Source organism: Perca fluviatilis, chromosome 15 (genome assembly GCF_010015445.1).
Source record: "Perca fluviatilis chromosome 15, GENO_Pfluv_1.0, whole genome shotgun sequence".
Taxonomy (NCBI): Eukaryota; Metazoa; Chordata; class Actinopteri; order Perciformes; family Percidae; genus Perca; species Perca fluviatilis.
The window spans coordinates 3,974,119-3,996,578 of record NC_053126.1 but is presented as its reverse complement, the minus strand read 5'-3'; the positions used below and the strand labels follow the sequence as shown (position 1 = coordinate 3,996,578).

At 39.5% G+C, this 22,460-nt stretch overlaps 1 protein-coding gene across 1 annotated transcript in view; it reads right to left on the bottom strand.

Annotated features, from left to right (window-relative positions):
- The window catches only part of grb2b (growth factor receptor-bound protein 2b), a 43,253-nt gene extending 21,233 nt beyond the window's left edge, over positions 1-22,020 (bottom strand). Inside the window, exons 1-2 of the mRNA XM_039824446.1 lie at positions 21,846-22,020; positions 18,846-19,100 (exon numbers count right to left, since the gene is read on the bottom strand). Coding sequence (XP_039680380.1) covers positions 18,846-18,923 — 78 coding nt within the window. The 5' untranslated portion in view covers positions 18,924-19,100; positions 21,846-22,020. The remainder of the gene's footprint in view (positions 1-18,845; positions 19,101-21,845) is intronic.
- Positions 22,021-22,460: the final 440 nt, after the last annotated feature.

Sequence of the window (22,460 nt, the reverse complement as noted above, 5' to 3'; positions counted from 1 at the left end):
TGTACAAATAAAAAGGTCACATGAGACAAAGCCATCTTCTAACCGAATACATACTAGGAACTATATTCTCAGAAGGCGAAGCACTGCTACCTCTGCTACTTGGGCGGAGGGATTTGCTCGCAGCACCTGAGAAGCCCCGTGGTGAGCAAATCACTCCGTCCAAGTAGCAGAAGTAGCAGTGCTTCGCCTTCATGACCATACAAACCTACTTCTGGTTCAATCCAGAAATTTCTAAATTTGTAGATTACAAACCCTCAAAAAAAGTTGCTGTGGGTAAAGACTTCAAAGTCCTTTTGGTGACGGTGGTCAGGTCAGTCGTAAACAGTGATTTCTAGCAGACAATATCGAGCGGTGAAGAAAAGCCAGGGAGAGGAGAAGGCCTATGATGGCACAAGTACAAGAGATGCCTGAAAATATCTGTGTGTATGTCCTGCAGGAATGGAATCTGAGGCCTGGCATTTTGACACACTGGCAGTAGAAGTGACCCCTGTGGTGGCACCAGATCTTACACAGGGGACAAACTGTGATCCCCCCCGCCCCCCCTAAACCGTACAGTATCTAGGACAATATGCATGGACTGTGGGATCAAGTCTTCAAAAAAAAAAATAGGTAGGTTATGTATTGGTGTAATCATTTTAAATACCCTGAATGTGTCATTTTAAAGATGAATAACTGCGCCACTCTAAATTGATGGATATGGCGAGGAAGACAGACTTAACATCACATTAGGTTTGGGGGTGTGATGGGGTTGGGTCCACTTTTTGCTGTGTTAACAAAACAGCTGCAGAAAAAAAAACAAAAGCCATCGAAATGTGTTTGACCTCTTTTGCTCCCAGCAGGGAGGCTGCAGACTCTGATCATGGAGGCATTGAGTGCCACCCCAACGCAGAAAGACACAGAGAAAAAGATTACATTGGATTCCAGTAAATTAAAGCTTCTAACACTCTTGTAATTAAAATAATGCTTGAGGCCATAACCACATGGGGAGTCTCCCATAAAGAGCAGAGATTGTAGCTTCAAACACACGTTACACCTCCAATCCAGGGAATAAAGTGAATGTTGGGACACCCTACAAAAGAGGCAGACGGTGGCTTTACTGTGAAATGCAAGTCCACTAACGCTCATGCAGAAGTGGTTCTCAAACAACAACTGTTGTAGGTGCAAACGCACTGAATTGAGCTACATTAAAAACTGCATGCATTTATCAAAATAGCAACAGTTCAGCTAAGTGAGTATTTGCATTTAAAAATGGGGGGAAAGTTGAAAAGATGCAAGTGTATCAAAAGTAAATCAAGTAAAACGAAATGAGACAAGGCTTTGTATGACATCTTCACCATCTTTTGGACATATCCAGGATACAAAGTAAGTGGTGGGGGATACAATAGACAAAAGGCAATCCAACAGTTATACTGTAGTTAATAAAAAAAAAGACCATCTCATAACTACCGAACAATGAGTCATAATGCCTGGAAAGATGATGAACCCACTAGCCAAACCAGATGGGTGTAAACTGTCATTACCAGCCTAAGTGTGATAATTGATATGGAAGGATAATTTTGGCTTAGTCCCACTCCCTCACTCCTGTCTCCTCTCAAATCTGACCTCAGCAGCTCGAGGGAGGATCCTCTTTTACATCATGATGTTGTTTGTCACAGCTTGAAACCTCAGTGCACTTTATTTTGGCAATACACTCTAATGACTCGAGCTTACAAAAAAAAAGAAAGGGGGTCAAAAAAACTCAAGTGCAGTAAACAGATGTGACAGCTTAGGCAAGTGTGTGCATTTAAAAACAACTGTTTCAGTTACATAGCGTTAAGAATGGGCTTGCTGCTGTCTGATGCTAATGCAAGACTTTACCAGCTGTTGTTGACGAGATTAACCAGCCATACACAAGTAGGACCCAAGCTTTACATGCACATATTATTCAATTTTCTGCCCTTACTTCGGAACAAGACAATATTCCGACTAAGCAGTTTAAATGGCTTGTAAAAAGGAATACAGCACTAATATTTCTGTTTACATGCAGCCGTGCAAAACAAGACTTTTTCAAAGTTTTCCACCGGTGGCGGACTTTATTATTTTTCATTTTTTTATTTCGTTTTGACTTTTTTGTTTTCAAATTCAGTTTAGCTTCAATTAGTTTTAACAGCGGGTTAGCTAGTTTAGTTTACTTTTTGAAAATGCTTAGTGTTAGTTTTCATTAGTTTTTTGTCTTTTTTTTGTCAGGGTCAAGATTCAAGATGTAATAACAAAAACATTTTAGAAATATGTATTCACAATGTATTCAACAAAAACACCGGTACATAAAATGTACATACGGTCATTTGGTTTGAGTAAAGTGGCGAGCTTGTTGAAGTCAATCGACTCACACAGTTGTGGAGACATCCCATTATCAATAAAAATATTAACCCACACTTGCTTTTAGTGTTCATGCGTATGTAGCTATCGGGTGTTCAGTCCTATGGTTGTCTCCGGCATGCTGCCTGGCCCTGTAACGTTACCTGGGTTAGCTTCTGTTTCGGGGGAGGGGGGCTTGCCGTTATCCTTTACCTTGTTAAGGTAAGCTAGGTTAGCCTCCTTGTGCGCGCTTCTTAAATGTACTTTCAAATTCTTGGTATTTTTCCCCTTTAATAAATTGTCCACATATTTTACCACCTTCCATTGCGAGGCACTTTCTGTTATCTGCCACATGAGTCATTTTCAAATAGGACGCTTTCTTCAGACTTTCGGTATCGCCACGGACTATGATGTATTCAATTTGCCATGGAATGTCTACGGTCGGAAATTTCAACTCTGAAAGATAGGTTTGCTTTATGAAAGACATTGACAAAGACGAAAACCAAGGACATTTACTCTATATATTATTTTATTTCAGTTAGTTTTGCAAACAGAGATTTAGAGATTTGGTTAGTTATTGTTTTTTTTTTTGGAATGCCTCGTTTTTATTTTTATTTCAGTCAACGACAATATATTTTTTCCCACTTTTTTTTTTCGTTATATGGTTCGTTTTCATTAACGATTATAACCTTTGTGTGAACACAGCCTTCCTCAATCAGTCCTTTAAGCACCTTCTTGAAAAGGTCGGCGTTGCGATGTTTGTGCATATCCAAAAAAACATTTGATAATCAATATTTATAATGTTTAAAAGTAGTTGTGTTTCTCCTTCTGACCATCTTTTGAACATGCATCTCTACTGCAGCCCTGCAAACTGTTGGCTGGTTGGTTTGTGTACAACAACCATAGCAACGCACAGAGCTGCCTGCAAGCCGCAAAAAGGAAAGAGGCCGTAAACTGTCGCAAACTGCCGTAGAAACCCCGACTTAGACGGCGATTACGAACGCGCTGTGTCCAAAGAATGCTCCTAAAACCCGAATAATACAGACATATCCTACATGTCTTAATCAGAAAACGCTATATTTGGAAAAAGGCCTTATACAGAATATCCAAACGGAATATGCTGTTTACATGGCCCGTATCAAAGTCTGAATATTGTCCTATTTGGAATAATAGTGGAATATTAGTGTGCATCTAAATGTACTCAGTCAGCCAAAAGATGACGATCAATCACCTTCTGAAATATGTCAACGAGTATGTGTCACTGTGGCCCTATCCGTCATGTATTAAACATTGGCTAATCAGTGCCTGGACTATTTTCACTCCTATGCTGTGTAGATTGGGAACTAAAGATGAGTAGAGAGAAAAAAAGCCACAAGAGAGAGAATGATAACTTTTGGTTTAAATACAGCCGTCTGTGACTTTATGGCACATCAGGAGGGAGTGATGTGGAGATGAGAAGGAGATCTAATTACAGCTCTGTGACTCAACAGTAGTGAGAAAAGATGCAGAGGGAGCAAGAGAAGAAGAGCAAAAATCAAGGCACAAACAGTGACAAAGGACTGAGAAAAAGAGATGACAGCAAAGACAAGCGATTGTTGCAAAAGCTGTGTGTGAGAGAGAGAGCAGGAGAGAGAGCGAGAGAAGACAGAATCACTTTTTAGAATCACACTCCTTGTGATCAGCTTAGGAAAACTCCTCAGGGGGAAATTACATAAAATGGGGACATCTCCTTTTCAAAGCAGCCAAGCTAGCTATTATGTGGACTGCACTGTCCTCAATCTGCGGTAGCTGGCTAGCTAAATGCCTTTTTGTGATACCCCATCAATCCCCAGCTAGGTTTTTTTTGGTTCCTCCTTTTTTTTTAATTGCTTTTAAAAAATAAAAATAAACTTTTGGTCATATTTGCTGAAATTGTCACTTTATCCTAACCCTGGTACATGAGAGATTATCTGAAAACATGTTCCTCTGACTCCTCTTAGTGCTCCTAATGGCATTTGCAAGTTTCCACCGCACCCAAGGGAAAACAACCAATCAGAGCCTCTAATGCGGTGTCAATAACTGCTCGTGAACTCTGATCAAATTGTCAAACTTGGCAACGCGGATAGAAATATGAATCAAGATTCAGTTACTGCATTGTCTATTTCCAGTGTTTCCTCTATGTTGATATAAAATTTCTGCCACCACGGTATCAGAAACAGGGCAGACAAACAACAATGTTTGTGACCGTAGTAGTGGTCATAGTGACTGAAAGTGTGATGTGAGATGCTAAAAAGAAACTACACTCGGTTTTCAGGTAACGTTACTTTTTGGCATTAAAAGGTTAATCTGTGTCTTGGGAGTGGTTTTTGGTTTTAGGTGTCAAAAAGACACCTGGATATGACATTGAGTTAGTCTGGGTGACATCTTTTGAGAAGTTTATTTCCAGGGGTGGTGATCAAGAAGACAAGCACCATCATCATTCCTGCGTTAAATGGTTTGTTTTAGGTTTTAAAAAGTCAGAAAAGTTAAGAGAACGGTGTACTGAAACAGAACTGCATGCATCACCTCGATCAATTTGTAAACAGGAAATGTCTTACTTTCAACTAGGTTATTAAAACGTCATCCTAGTGTCTCCTTTTCACAGGTTCAGTACTGCGTGCTTTACCATGGCATACCGAAACCACACTACTCCAGTCCTCAACCCACTTTCTCTGCCCTAACTAAGAGAAACTAAGAAGTCCTTATTTAGACATTTGAATTATAGGAAATTGCAAACTGAATTTTTATTAGACCTATCTATGAATAATATATAGGAAATTAAGAGGGGGTACAGCCAGAAAAGTTCTTCCTACCCCTTCTAAACATGATTATTTGAGTTGCTTATTTGTTACTGAGGATCCCGTTTGTTTTTCTTTTATTACTTTTATTGTAACATGTTCAATAAATTGACAAAACAAAATAGGAAAATATTTAAAAAAAAAGGTCCAATGTGTAGGAATTTCTCCCATCTAGCGTTGAGATCATAGCCTGACAAGCCAGACCCACATCCAGATGTTGGGTCTGGGAACTCACCATTGGCAGGGCTCAATCCGAGGGGCGGGATAAACTGTTGTCTTTCAAATTCCCTCTGCACACAATAGGATAGAGCTACAACCAACCAGAGCAACGAAGAAGGTAGCGGAGCTAGTTGATAGATTCAACTTTTGCCGTATCCGGTTGGCAAAACTCCGAACACATCTTCCTTTTTAATGAATGACTTCAGTGCCGTTCTTTGTTCTTTTCTCAAAGAAAAGCTGAACTCCAAGTCTTCCAGAAGACCGCTGTTCCCAGCAGCAGCAACCATAAGTCCTCCCACCGACTCTATACACAATGTGATTGGCCTGACCAGAATTTGGTTTTTCCAGCTCGCAAACCAACGGAGAGTGCCTAGACTCACCCTGGCTGCAAAATAAATTTGCTGCCACTAGGGTGCGTCTAGATTTCTAGGCTATTAAGATCAAATATCGCAATCAACTCTCTCACACCACGCAGTTCAAAGTACGTATTACAGCTACGGTAGCCTTCACACTTTTCTTTTCAATCTCCTTTTTCTGGGTGAAGAAGAAGAAGACTCCTGTTCCTGAAATTTGGATTTTGAATATGTGTGGTCCTCCACGTTTCCTTCTTCAAACTTGCCACCGGGGCCGGGAAGGTACGATACCCATTAGCAGCGTTAGCAGCAGCTGTGAGTTGATCATGTGACAGAGAAAACGGGAAAGGTGGAGCAGTATGTCCTGTATGTCTCTTACCAGCTAACGTATTTCAAGATGGAGCATGAATATGGAGCGTCTACCCCAGTTCATGTGAATGCAAATATAAAATTTCAAGCCAAAAGGAATACTTGGAATTGATGGTGGTGGGAAATATGCATGAAAAAGGACTAGTTTGTGAACGGGCAACACAGATTTTGATAATCAACAACTAAACACTACACACTGGACCTTTAACAGAATTATGTGCATTTGGAACAGAGGAATAGAAACACAAACGCTGTGTCTGAAATCTCTCCCTGCTTACTATTTTGTGTCCAACCTCTGAGTATAAGATGGATGAAGTAAATCAAACAATGAAACTAAAAAAAGTAGTGTTGAATCTATATGTAAATAGCTTTTTGCCAACAATGCCACAATGCAATGAATCACATTTTATAGATGTGAAAATTACAGTCATGAAATCTGTCATTGATGACACAAAATTATGATTATGTGTAAGTGTATGCAAAGGTCAATTCACTGCTCATAATAGAGGAAACTATTTAGGGTATATTATAAAGGCAGTAGTGAATGAGAGAATGGCTACTTTTTGCATTAGGTCAAACATGCCGTGCCTGATCACGATGTACCGCTCTAACAAGCTGTGAGCAAGCAAAGCCACAGAAATAGAATAGAGGGGGAGAGAGGGTCAATTCAAGAGAGGGGGTTTCAACTTCAGCAGCAGGTACGAGTGCCGACGTATTGCACCATGCCCAGTTGGGCAGCTATTAGGCCAGAGTGGGAAGACGCTAGGGGCAATAAAGTGTCAGCCTGCTAGACCTGCTGCCGTATGTTGACCTGGAGCCTCAAATACACAGATGCACAAAAAATAGGACAACAATGAAAAGGGAAAAAGGCAGGAAAAAGGTTCACACAAACACACTTTAGTCCATTACTAAGCTAAGGCAATATTTGCAGTTTCCACATCTCCTTCCATTAACCTTGTGAATCCCAGCATGCTGATAGTGGTGCCACTAAGTACACTGCATGCTTTCTCTCTTAGCTCTCATCGTTTTAGTTCTTTACTTACAATAATGCTGTATGTAATAAATTCAGCACCTGTACCGGGGTGTTGCATTGGATGACAGATACATCCACACTACTAGGTTTTCATTTTACAACGGAAATGATCTCCGTTTTCATGAGCATTTCAGCACAAATTCAGAACTGATCTCCGTCCCTTCCAATACGTCTGAAAACGCACACTAGGCATGCGCATGCCGGCAGGAACACGGTGGAAGGCTGATACACGCTGGACACGGGAATTGTTGCAAACCGCTCGAATAGTAGCTTGCCTCCTCTGCATGTAGGCAGTAGTAGCATTATAAAATGCAAAATGTAACTGCAACAGCTGCTAGCATTGACAACAAGGTCCAACACGGTTGTAATTCGTTATCCATGTTGAACTAACCACCGGTTGGCAAGGCTGCTGTCGTTCGTTTTATTTCGGGAAAGGGTTGCGTGTAAGACCCACTCAGGAAGCGGACGAGGGTATCAGCATCATGGTTTTTCCAAACGGTTTTCATCTCTGCCCGTCCAGACTAAAATCTAACCCCAGAGTTTAAGTTTTTAAACTTACACCTGGTCATTTTAGGGGCGATGGAGTAGTGTGGATGCTAGGCTTGAATGTAGAAAAAGTTATGCATTTTCAAAACGAAATGTACGAACGTATTAGTCAGGATAAAGTAGTAAAGCATTTCAGGCTACATCCACACTGACTAATGTATTTGTGTTTTTTGTGTTTGTGCGTTTTGTATTAAATATTTGCCTTAAATACCTACATTCCTTGTGGGCTGTATTTCCTGTGGCTATAGTTCATAGCGAAGCCTTTAAAAGAGGTTTTTCCAACATTAACAAGGTCACACAGCTTGAATTAGACAAAAGAAAGAGGAGCGAGAGAAAAAAAAACAGAGTCAGAGAAATGTACTTATCTAAGCTTTCTCTCTAGAGATTCAGCACTTACAGTAATTAGAAAATAGTCCGCTCCCATGCAAATGTGAACTAAACACAGTCTCTTGGACTCGAGTGAGATCCTACAAGGCCTCTGGCAGTGCAAGTAGGGTGAATCTTAGCTGTAACAAAAGCTGCACAATGAGCAACATAGCAGCGATTTTTTTATTGACCCTTTGGATCCACATAGTCAACTGCACTGCTGCTTAAAACAGGCAAGGCCAAGAAATCTGCAGAAACCCGCTTCTGACTTCGAGTGCTTAGAAAGGAAAGGAAAAAAAAAAAAAATCAAATGGTGGGATTTGGATCTGGGTTGGGAGCTCAGACTCTAATAACGGCTTATGAGTCTTTCAAGTGAGGTTTGGATTTTCAAGACATTCAGGCATCACAAGGCAGCGCTGATAAAACTCTGTCGTCTCTTCTGGTCAAGTGGACGAGGAGGAGAAATCAATACCCTAAGCACTAACAGGCGGTGAGGGAACCATTAATCAGAGGAGGGGTGGGGTGCATTAGGAGAAAGTGTTGAAGCAACTGGCTAAAAGCTCCATTTTGATCTACGTTGCAAACTAAAGGGGGACAACAAGATGTCTGTCACAGGGTCACTTAAGAGAGTTCTCGCTGGAGGAGAAATCATTTGACTGCAATTCTATTGCAAGCACTGCGGCAACTAAATTCAAACTGTCACAAAGGACCGGGCGTGTGCTTTTCTGTGTAAATTCAGTGCTGTGGTGTGGTAGGTGCACACTGTAGAGTTGCTGGAGTTTGCTGTGGAGATACAGGAAGTTGCTGGGGGTTGGAAGACACATCAAACAGGATGTGAAAACAGCTAAGCTGTGGCATTAATGTAAGCACATGCAGACACAAAAGGACACACTAATGTTGGGACAGACTAGACAACTTGCCCACAGATTCTAAGCCCGACTTGACTCTGGGCTCCAAAAGGTTTGGGGCAGCAGGATGAGTGGGTGGTGGTGGTTACAATCCTGTCTTTCTCAACAAGAAAAAAAAAATACTCTATTTGTGACATTCAGTTGAAACAAAAGATAGGTCAAATTCTTTTCGCCCACCAGCCAAATAGCTAGAGAATGTTCAAATTTTACCAGCCACTCAATAGATTACAATTGTTTTTTTGGTTGGTGAGTGAAGCTACCAGCCACTTAGCTTCACTCACACACGCATATTTTACCAGCATTTGGATGGTGGATGGTGCCAATTTTAACCCTGGCCCCAAAGTAGAGAATAGCTGAATTGGGAAATCTATCAAACGGATACTAGCCAGATGAGCCAAAAATCTGAAAATGTGAATAAGTTGGTCACTATTACCATTCTGCAGGACTCCAGTTGTATTTTATAGACCATGCAAGCCTTTTCATCAAGTTTCATCATTTTATTTAGTTTTTTTGTGTGTGTGCAATTTCTCTAAATAATTATTTATTTCTTCAGTGTAATACTACTTTACATTTTCTCTTTCGTGAGCTGACATTTGCCTCCTTTAATAACCACTGAGTGTCTTAATGTTCCACAATGGCCTCGGCTCTATTGGCAAGCTCTCATTAAATTCCTTGGGTGACTTTAAAATCTTTTTGTTTTATGGCATACTAATTCATTAGTGGCTGCAATATAAGACTGATAGTAATATGACTCAAATAACACATGATCTGCATCTGTAAACAGCAGTTGGAAGAAGAAGCAAGCTGAAGAGGCGGCTCTCACATCATGCTACATGGGCACAGTTCAAAGATCGGTTGATAGGAGTTAATTCTATCGGCTAGCAGGGCTGTTAATCTTTATTTATTTAAGGAGGAAATGAGAACAAGTGTACAGTGCTTAGGGCAATGGCCAGACTCTGCTGTGGCCTCCACCTGCTGCTTTGCCTCTAGATTTGTTTTCCGACACAGAAAACGAGCAGAATAATACTCGGCATAAAACATTGATTTATTTTATTTTTTTTAATCATTGATTTTACAGGGTCATACTGCTCTGTTCAAATGCTACGGTAACAGGTCATAAACAAGGTTCTCATGCATCTGAAACTTAAATTATTTTAGTAAATCATCTCCAGTAAAGATCTCCTAAGGCCAAATATTACTAGTAAGGATGTCAACGTGATCAAGAGCACACTTTAACTCTGAGTATGTTAAATTGGTAATGTTAAAAAAGTATGTGCGTGTAGACCTCACTGTTCAATGTCAACTTCTGAAGTTGCACAAAGTAATTAAGACAAAGCCCACGAGTTAAAAAAAAGGCACAAAAAAAGTACAAATCTTATACCACCAGTGGCAAGTTCCCCTTTTTTTGTCTATGCATGAAGGGAGATCACAGTGTGAAACTGAACTAGTCTGTCTTATGCAAATTTGTCATGGGCCCACTGTCTGCACATTTGTGCTGTAAGATATTTTACATATAAGCCTACGCTTAAATGCTTTCAAAACTTGAACAAATCCAACTCCATGTTCAGATTAAGTAAAAACAGTTTAACAACTCGCAACAGTCTGTAAAGATAAAACAGGAAGGTAGCTGAAACAGCTATGTGTGCTATTTACTGATAAGAGGCAAAAGCAATTTGTAGAGTAAAAGCACACACACCCAATTCATTCAATTCACGTCACTCGTGTTGCAACAGTATTTCTGAATATCATCCTCCTATTTTCTTTAAAATGTGTCATTATTCATAACACATGGTTTAAATGATAGAGTAAGGTCTTCTTTATCACATAAACACAGACTAAAGCACATTAAAAAAAAGCACATATGCTTGATTTTAGCATGTTCCCAAAGAAATTAACTTCAACAAGAACTATTGGACAGAAAATTAAAAAAAAAAAAAAAATTAAAATATTTAAAAAGGAAACATTAGAAAAAAAAAAGACTACAATTCCATTGAGACCATTTCAGGAAGGGACCATGTTTCTTGAGGGGACTCATGTTACTCTAAATTATGAAGGAAGTTGGGCTGAGGAAAGAAGATTTGAAAACATATCTGACTCTGCATCCACACACACCTCTAGTGCTGCAACTAACCATTACTGTCATTGTTGATTAAACTGTTGATTCTTTTCTTGATTTATAAAGACTGTCTATTCATGCATATCGTGTCATTTCTGACCTATATCACTAACCACACTTTGCACTATCTGTATACTGACTCTTCACTACATTTCAACATTCATATTTATTGCGTTATAACTGATCAACTTCACTTCTAGATCATAATTTGCACTGTAATAACAATAACAGTTTTTTGTGTCTGACTCTTCACTACATCTCAGCAGTGTTATAGACTGTCTATTCATGTATATTGTATTGTTATTATCATATCACTTTCACATATCCATCGTCTTACTTACACCTCACTTTGCACCAGCTTTGTAATGCTCACTTAATCTGCACCTTATGTAGCCTTTTGTATTCTGTATTCCTGTATTGTATTGAATGTGAAACTGTATGTTGTCCTGCACGCTTATGATTTTCTTGGCCAGGTCACCGTTGCAAATGAGAACCTGTTCTCCACGGCCTACCTGATTAAAAAAATGTTAAATAAATAAATAAAATAAATAGTTGTTTGGTCTGTAAAATGTCAGAAAATTTAGTTTTGTCCACAACTCAAAGATATTCAGTTCACTGTCACAAAGGAGTGAAGAAACTACAAAATATTCACATTTAACAAGTTGGAAACTGAGACTTTGTATTTATTTTTCATAAGAAATGACTTAAAACGGATTATCAAAATAGTTTGCCATAAATTTAATAGTTGACTAATTAAATCTTTGCAGCTCTACACACCTCCGTATAGAAGTAGCAAACATTGCTCCACAAAAAGCCATAAACGATGACTTCATTGGCCTCCATGTTTACTTCCGTACAACAGCATCTCTTGCACATGTTGGTCAGTTCAGAACTGTGACTTGTTCACACTCAAATCTGTTATTGGCCACATTTAAAAAATGATGTGAACAACCACAATTGGATCGGAGAAATAAATCTGAATTGACCACTAAGGCTTGCAGTGTGAACGTAGCCTTAGCTCAGTTTGTTAGGTCTAAAACAATATGAACCAGTCCACCAAGGATCATTATTTGAGTGCATGAGATTGGCAAACATGGTTTTCCTGACTATTCTTAAACAATGCAAAAATATATCAAGGCTCACACAGTAAGCAACCAGATTGAGTCAATTGGCAATCGTTTCCTGGCCTCTGGTTGCCCCCTTTGGCAACAACCTGTTCAATATTTGTGTGTTGTTGTTTTTTTTAAATATAAAAACAAATCAAAATCTTATTTCAAAAGAATATTTTATTTGGTTAAAGTTTAAATACTACGTTCGTGCGCACTACGCGGGCGGAGTGATTTGCTCGCAGCACCTGAGAAGCCCCGTGACGAGGAGCAGAGAGTTCGCCCGGAGTTCGCTCAGATGCTGCGAGCAAATCACTCCGCCCATGTAGCAGAAGTAGCAGTGCTTCGCCTTCTGAGAATATAGTTCCCAGTTTGTTTACGGTTAGAAGATGGCTGTGTCTCATGTGACCTTGTTATTTGTACACACTGACTATAAAAATCACAACATGGAAACAGGAAAATGTTGGCATCATTTTGTCATTTATTGGGAGCAGTAGGCTAGATGGAGCCGGTTACCTCCAGGATCTGTGCTAAGCTAGGCTAGATGGAGCTGATTACCTCCAGGATCTGTGCTAAGCTAGGCTAGCAGTGGGTGCGTCAGACAGAGTTACAACACGCACAAAGATGAGAAGGGCATGTATGGACTTATCTAACTCTGGGGGATACGGTGAATAAGTCCCAATAAGTCGGCATGTTCCTTTAAAACATGGCAACCGTATTATCAATATGGCAACCAAAAGCTGATGCCTGATTGCCAAGCCGGCAACCACTTTAAAAACTTAGCATTGAGCCCTGTATATATAAAAATCCATCTTTTCTTTCAAAAGTTATGAGGCCGAAATGTTGCTGCATAACCGGAAAGACCAAATTAGAAGAGTAGATATTATTTGTTTAACAATAAATGGCACTGACTTGGTGAGGAGTTGGAGCCTCTGTTAAAATGTGACAGTTTGCTGTACTACTCATGAACTGGCAAATGACAGAACTAAACGTTTGTGTATGACTCAAGGCTGCAAATTAGAGGGGCGCCTGGTCTGGTCAGCCAGCTGTGTGAGTCACGGTGACACAGAGCTTGCTAACCTCCATCTAATTAATGCCATTTATGTTGTAACACAGTAATATTATGAATGAAAGCAGCAGTATCTTCTAGTATAGCTCACAAAAAAATTAATAAAAAAAGATTAATCATAGTCAGTTAAATTAAAAGACCCCTATAGCCCAATAACTTTACAGGCCTGGCCGTTTCTTAATGCCAAAAATAAAGCCAAATAGGCAGTTAGTTGACGTCTGTAAAGGCAGGACCATCCAGTGTGTTATATAAACAAGTAACCCTTATTTTCCACCGGACGCATGTCTGTGCAGCGACCCCCGCGAGAAAACGGGGCCATTCAAGTAAACGCGCGATAGTCCACCGACCGCGTCACGGCGCGCCCCAGAAGCGTGCGTGAAGCGGCTCTCCGCTCACGATACGCGCCAGGACTATTTTCACGCGAGCTGCGGGGCGTACGGACAGTTGGGCAGGAAGTGAAACAGCCAGAGTATCCACCCAATTCTCGGATGTATCGCAATTTCCTCCCAAGAGATTTAGCATCAATACACAAACCACCACCTCCAAGAAAAGCTGGTTTTATGGAAATTCTTATATTACATTTAATATCATTTCCATCTTTAACACTTAATGCTAGATAAACTGGCATGTCCTATTTGTAATCTCTCCTCTTGAATGGGTATTTTGACAAGTGATAAAAGGTCAGTATATTTCGGGATGATTAAATGGTTTGACACAACTGGTTTTCATGTCCTCAAAACAACCTTTTGATCCCCTCAGTGGAAGACCATTAGATAAACGCTTCTATAAAAGGCCTTTTATAAAAGCTATTGAAACGAGGAGGAAACGGACATGTGGGGAAAAGCCCGAGCTGGAGCTGTATAATATTTGGGCTTCGGCATGAGTTTTGGCGAGTTAGTTATTATTTAACACGATTACTCATTGACTTTTGGTAAGATGTTGCATTTATTGTACTTAAACTCTCTTTTTCATTTCAGAACACAAGACAAAACGAGAGTTTACTTGCAACACGTAATGTGCACAATAATTGTTTCTCGATTACATTGTTTTTGTAATCGTTAGGAGCCGAAATCTTAATTAAGAGCCCACTAGATGTCTACAGTACCACAGCGGCTTACTTTTATCTTTGTAATCTGAATGCAACTTTAACACCACCAACTGCCTATTTTGCCATCTACTACAATTTATCCCATAATCGCCCTGCCGCAGTGTGTGGTAAGAAGTAGTGAATGAAAGCAGGAGTAGATGAAAAAAGTGAAAAACAGATCTTCCTGTATGCCAACGTGAGGGCTTAGACATAGCAACACAGCTACCTTCCCAGCGATCTGAAACTGAACATGGAGAGAAGGTAAAGGATGCTACATTCAAGCAAAGCCTCAACACGGGCTTGCTCTCTCATGAGAGGGACCCTTTGTACTAGAAGAGCAGAGCTGTTTAGTATTAGTATCAGCAGACAGATAGCACTGGGGATGGAAGCAAAGGAGCCACTATGAACACACTCCACCCCAGGAACGTTTTCTTTTAGATGTAGGCTACTACTCCAAATGCGTGTGAATACTGTGCTGCACAGCGTCAGGTAAAGCAACAGGTCGCAGTATTGTTAGGCTGTTTATGATTGCTCATCTCTTTCTTGGGTATGTTCTTTTATTCAGGGTAATGCCAATTCAGAAGAATTTAGTTTAGCATTATTGACAGTGGTTTGGTAGCCAACCGGTTAAAAAAAAAAAAGACTGCAAAGAGGAAACATACCAGACCAAACTGATGTGGGTTTACTCGATACTTAACATCTTTGAAGTAACTAACAATTGCAGAGAAATATGCAGAATAAAATGTTTAGCACCACAAAAGGTATAGGGCACACACAGCTAAAACCAGGCCAACAGTGACATACTGTATGGTATTGGTAGGTTCCATTGCACAAGCCGATCTTCTGTACTTTGGAGATCAGACCATTTTAAACTTTACAATAGTTTATCACAAAAACATGCAAAAATGATCATAGTTTCATTTAGTTTTTTAAGAAATGTTGCTACAAATTTGGATTTTGTGCCTCAATATGTATGAAAAACTAAGTGATATCTTGTTGGGACATGCAAGCTAGTTTGAATATAACTGTTGGATCAATCAATCAAAATCATCGGCTATCTATCACTTCTGATAGATCACCAAAATGACGTACGAGTATGTTTTAGTGACTGACAAGAGCTTGTTCCAGCTCGTTTCTCGTGAGTTACCTCAGGGGGGAAGATTCAGACTAATGTATGAGTACTGTGAGGAGGAACAAAAACAGGATGAAAGAAATGGAGAGGGGGATGGTATCTGACAAACATCGGGCCAATTCATACCGTCTCAAAAAGTGAACTGGTCCTATGGGCAAAGCAGCCAACAACTGATTCAAATGAAAATGTGGACTGAGCTAGAGGGAACAGTCATGCAGGCTTTTCTTCCCCATTTCAGATGTAGTCCCTGTCCAGAAATAACCTGTGAAGCATTTTCTGTAGCTCTCATGGCTGTTCACTTACAATATGTTACGCACTAGCTGGGTCAAATATGGAAGGCCAGGAGATGTGAATATCTTTTTGTTTTAAAAGCCATAGAGTGTAGCTCTGGCGGGCAACAAAGTCAATAAATTTTTCCAACTTTACACATAGTAGCATTAACTGTATCTCTTCATATAGTATGTCAGGTGGGACTGGCTATATGATTTATACTGTGACACAGTAAAGATTTGGAAAAAATGATGGAGACTTCTGTAAATTAGCTATAAAAAAAAGGCCTTTAAAAGCATCTTGCAAGAAAGGAAACAAATCAGGAATTGAGAGCAATGACGTGCTCACCGTATACGGAACTGAGAAATGTTGTTGTTGCGAATTTCTTTTAAAATTTTATTTTTAGATGTTTTAATTTGAAAAAAAATAAGCAGAACATTTAGTATAAAACAGCACGGGCACCAATAGGCTTATCTCATCTTTGATTGGTTTCATTTACAGGGAAAATCTTAATGTTTCCCATTTAACATCTTGGCTGGAGCTAGCTAGTGAATTAGAGGAAATGTACAGTGCTTTCTCTTCGCATATGTAAATTTAATAAGTCTCAGATTTAGCTCAGTGTTTCCTGAGCTGACTCTCTCTCTCCCTCCCTTTTCCTCACCCTCTAGGCCCCCCTGGTGAGATGATAGGACATATTTTCAAAACTCCTCCTTTAAATCTTTTATTAATGGAAAAAACACTCATCCCTGACAGAACAGTTAACTCATCCAAGGCAGCTGACTTCTGTGTTTTTATATATATATATATATATATATATATATATATATATATATATTATTTTTTTTTTTTTTTATATATATATATATATATATATATATATATATATATATGCACAAAAGTATAACATAATAGTATAAAATCAAAGTATTTCATCACATGCAAACTGCTGTAAAGTAGTGTTGCACGCTACTGAATCATTAACACAGTTAGGGTCTTAAAAGCAGAAGTCCCTTTACAGTAAAGACCAAGATTATGTGGGAGGACTACAAGAGTTAAACTATTTGGAGGAAGGGATGCAACGATACACTCAACTCACGATAAAAAACGATTCTCGATTTTTAAGTTCACGATACGAGAGTATTTTAACAGAATGAGCTGCAGACAAATGACCGAAAAATATCTCTTTATTTTATATAAACCGTGCAAAACAGATGTGTCCTTTTACCAAATGTGCAACTGAAATTGTATTTTCTTATCTTAAATAACAAAAATCTAATAATAAAAAAAAAGATCATTTCAAAACCAATCCCAAATCAAAATAACTAAATGAATAGAAATAAATCTCTTCTAATAAATAAACTAAGAAAAGATAGAGACGTATGAAGTCAAACACATGAAATCAAAAGTAGATTATGACCTAAGCTTTGTGGTCCTTTAGAAATGTATCTTTTACAAAAGGGGCTATTCACCGTGTTGACAGCCAAAAGCTTAAGAGCAGTGTTTCGGAGAACCATCTTAACCGTAGGCGGTAAGTCAAAAAAGGACTGACCTTTCAGCCAAGGGGGAAAAAAGTTATTTAAAAAAAACATTTACTAAAGTCATGCAATATGAAAAGGATGTCTTCAACTGCGTGTTTAGCAACACACATTTTTGTAGAAAATATATCTAATTTTTCTGCACTGTTGCCTCTTCGCCATGTCATCACTATGTCACATCTAAACAAAGGGATTGTGATGATTGCATTTAAATCCATAGAGAATCATTGTGGAGGAAAATTGCAGTATGTACTTTCTAATAGCTTGGCTATCTTATCAAGGTCAGAGAAAGACATAAAACACTTTTCAGGCAACCAGAAAGCATGAGGCTTTGAATAAGCCTCTCATGCCTGAGGATCTGGACATGCCTGGGGTTTCACAGAGAGCACTTTAGATAGTTCATACTGGAACAAAAAACTAGGCATCTTTTGCCTTTTTAATGCAGCGTAACACAAGCACTGCTCCTTTAGAATACTTTACTAATCACACATGGGCCACAGCATCTAGGCCTAAAACGTTGTTGTTCCATTACCACATGTAACTACCGTGTGCACCGTCACATAACGCAGTAGTGTTTTGGATTTCAGGCTATACCTCAAGCTAATAATAGTAATTTTTACAAGATGACATGAATAGCTCTATTTGGAAATAATCATTCTCGACTACTGCGGTCATTTTGTAGGGGAGCGCATCTACGTAGAAAATAAAAAAGGAACTTTTCTTATGTGAACCATTCTTTGTTTACAAACACCAAAGCTAGTAAGCTCTGGGACTATCTTCTGAAGTGATTTTGCAGGGGGAAATTAGGAAGAAATACACCGGTTGACTTGCATGACACTATTGTATTCATATAATACTATCAATCCAGGCTAAATGTCAATGATATTAATAATGCATGCATGTTGCTTCCCATAAATAACTGTGATTGTACTTTTGTACACACCGGAGAGCCTCACTTCCCATAACAAAGCCCGTCGGACTAACGTTAAGTCTCATACACACGTTGCCCACATGGCCACCTGTCTTAAATGGAAGGGTCGGTCGGTAACAGTCACGTAAAAAGGAGAACGGTGAAAGTTTACTTTTCTATCAAGCGGCAAAAAAGTTGTAGCGTTGACATCGCACGTCCTGCGATGTGACTATTGCACACATGTGCAGGTGAAACTAAATCTCTCGCAGCCCTACCTCAAGCCTGCTGATCTTTTTCCTTTCGTTTTTGAAATGTGGGTTTAAGTTTAACAGACACATCTGGCAAGTGTATGACAATGTAAAATATAAATGAAAAAGAACATATTGATCACAGTGTATGATACAGGCGCAACACTGTAGTGTTATTTTTAGATTTTTGGGTGATGATTTTAATCCCACAGATTTTCTTTGTGTTTATAAAGATGACATCATTGCCTGAAACTCTTTTTATACTGTTGATGGCACTTTCATCCAACACGGATATGACTGATATGATTTACTAACTAACTACACAGGAAAGACGACCTACAGCAAGAAAATGTTTGCCAGCATTTCATAATTATGAGTAATACAGACAAGTCTTAACATTAAGTGATCAAATAGTTTTCTCTTACCTTGAGGACTTCGCCACGCTTGAAACTAAGCTCATCATCAGCAGTGGCGTTGAAATCGTATTTGGCAATGGCCTCCATGGTGGTTGTTGCGTGCTGGAAAACGGCTTGATTGTTGTTGTGTTTCGGGGGCTGAATAAAAAATAAAAACACGTATCCAGGCTTCTGTGGCCAGATGCTTTTGCTCCGAGTCTCTCCTCCCGTCTATGACCCGCTCCTTTAGGGCTTGGACCTCACATAAAGGTTACAGGAACGCTCCTGCAAAGAAGAAACAACTTGGTACTCAATGTGGACAAAATGTAGTGTAGACAGTAACAACTGCACAGGGGGAGGATGGTCTTCTTAGAAAATAAACGTTGATATGTTTACTCCGAGACATGAACGTTGAAATTTAAAGAATAAACCTAGATTAAGACGGCCTGAATAAAAACTAAAGATGATTTCGGTTTGATATGAAGCTTAAGAATATATAGAACATGTGAAGATGATGCGACCTTTATGTTGCTAGTTTGTACTTATTTTACTGCTTCTTGGTTACGCTCATAAAATGTTTTTTATAATTGCTTCCTTGTAATCCTGGGAAAGTTATATTGTGGTCTAGACATCACACTCTTTGTTCTATTGAGATCTTACGCAATTCAAAATATAGCACACAAGTATTAATGGCCATCTCCAATGGCAAACTTATGTGAAAAAGGGTTAAGGCCTGTATGTGCTGCTGTTACTCTGGGTACATTTATAAGAGGATAAGAAGATATTGATGCCAAATTCACTACAATCAATGGCAATTAGTACAGACTTTCCTGAAAGCCAATCACCTGGCTCGACCAGATTTAAGTCAGTAACCTACTTAAGCAGAGCTGACAGTGATACAGTGGCTAAACCTACAGTTGCTGAGTTAAATGGATAAAGCTACATTATCTCATTAAGTTGTTTGCTGATATGCCACCGTGCAGCTCTGATGGGTTCACTCCAATAAAAAGGCCTGAATCGAAAGAGTCCATTCAATCACATACAGGCAGACAGACTATAGAAAGAGTTACAAACTTATGGCAAATTATCCGCAAGCAAACTCTCAGATTGAATTGCTTTTTTCCAAGAACAATCCAGCTTATCTCATCACGGATAATCAGTTTATAGGTTAGCTACACAGTACAGAAAATATGCAGGACACTTTTCTAGAAATCCGCAGGGCCATCTCCATCATTAAGGACCCTTACCACCCCTCCCACCAGCCTACATCTTCTCCCTCCTGCCATCTGGGAGGAGGTACAGGAGCATCAGCTGTAGGACCAGCAAGAAGCTAAGCAGCTTCTTCCCACAAGCAATACAAATGAACGGACTGGGACACACACACACACACACACACACACACACACGCACACGCACACGTCATGTTGAAGCCACTGAACTGCACTTTATAATTCCTCTACTGTATAGTTAAAGACTGATGTTCTGTCTGAATGTTTGTTTTAAGTTCTATTTTAGATAGGTTAAGTTTTAACTTGTAAGTAGTTCTGTTATTTTATTAATTGCACTGTGACAAACGGATGAGTGTATGCCGGCACTCAGTGAAATGACAAAGTGAATACTGAAAAGTAATTTCACTGTAACTGTAAGTCCTAAAATGGGACTGCAGCCATTGTTTTCAGTACTATAGCTGTCAACAACTCAAAATAGTTACGGCTGGGGACTAGTTCTCCATTCTGAATTCCGTTTACATTGTACTGTTATTTCTACTTGCCCAATGTCTATATTTATTGTATTGTACCTATTTAACCAACGTTAGACTGATGGAATAAATATCTTGGGACGATTTGTAGTCAGTGTAGCTATCCTTAGGGGTTTTGTAGGTCAAAACTGTTCCTGTAGGGTTTTAATCTAGACAGTGTGTTAGTATTTATAATATATGTTTACTATCTGCTTAGCGGCTGGGCCCTTATACACTTGGGCTGCTCCCTCGACCAATCGGTCCTTTTGGTCTTAGTCAACTTAGATTTCTTTAGTCGATTAGTCATGTTTGATGCTTTTTCCATGCTGAATGACTTATTTCCAAGAAACGTACGAGCACATCTCTGGTAAACACAAGAATTAAAGTGGCGCTTTTGCATGACTCTTTGCGGAGAAACAGATCTGTCGATTAAATCAACTAATCGATTAGTCCATACAATTGAATGAGTGTTAGTCGACTAAGAATTTCTTCAATCGAGCACAGCCCTAGAATACACAAACTTCAGATAGTTTACCACGGTGTCACATTTCACCCGTGTTCATTATTTCTTATGACTGTACTTGTATTTTTAATTGAGTTGTAAATAAACTAAACACTCAACCCACGGCCACTGTAATGCTACGGAAGACATGCCATCAACAAAGCGCACCAGTGACAGAACTAACGTTAGTAAAGACAAAGTGCTTGAAAAGGGAAACTGAAGTCGAATGAAATGGGGGCAGCCTGCAAGAGTCCCCCAGAATTACAACCTTCTCGTGATTCTTTACTGTAAAAAAAATATATATATACGTTAAATTGTAACATCTAGTAACGTACCATTTTGAGCTTTAAACGCATTTGTATCGTTTTCACGCGAGTTCGAATGGATCGATTTCGTTCCAGCAGCAGCGCCCAGCGTTCTAGAACGCTAGAGCTAGCATGCCGGCTAACGGTCGGATAACAATAACTGCGATGCCGTGTGATTACTAAACTTAACCCTATTCATTTATCACAACGGGCACATTAACAGTGACATTACTCAGAACAAGTGTCGAGCTTAAAATAAGCATGTGCTGTTTACTAAAGCTCGAGGCCTACAAGCTAGCTTCACGTTGGCAAATGTGTAAAGGAAGAAAACACCTTTTTTTCATAGCGCAAGCTGTTGTTGCTAGCTTAGTGGCACAGTTAGCTAGCTAGCCCAGCAGCTAACGTTACTGAACTTGACTAGCCTGCGTCGTGAAAGGAAACAGTACACAACTTTTATGTAAAGAGAAAGCATACGGGACACTCACCACTCGAGATATTCCGTTTCGATGCTGCCACCGTAACAAACTAAAACCATATAGTGGGATTTATCCAACCGCTGCTTCCTCTTGAGAGGCAACAACCGATGTAACGTTATGCCTGATGTCGCTCAAACAGCCCGTCCGAGGGATCGCTACTAGCATAAGGTTTGCGACGTTTATTTCCGCTTCCTTCCACACAGTGCTGGGGGCTACTGTTGTGACTGGAGCCCCTCCCTGTCAGTCTTCCACTTGTCTGCCAAACCCACCCCGTAAAATAACTTACTGCCGGCTACAACTACCTTTAATTACCCCCTGCGGTTATTAGAAGAAACGTTAGCCTTACACGGATTACCTTTTGACTTGGTTATGATACAGGCAGCGCAGCCAAATAGAAGCCTGTGACATCTATCTATCTATCTATCTATCTATCTATCTATCTATCTATCTATCTATCTATCTATCTATCTATCTATCTATCTATCTATCTATCTATCTATCTATCTATCTATCTATCTATCTATCTACACTACCGGTCAGTTTGGGGTCACTTAGAAATGTCCATTCCACTCCATTATAGACAGAATACCAGCTGAGATCAGTTGCATTGTGTTTTTTAATCAG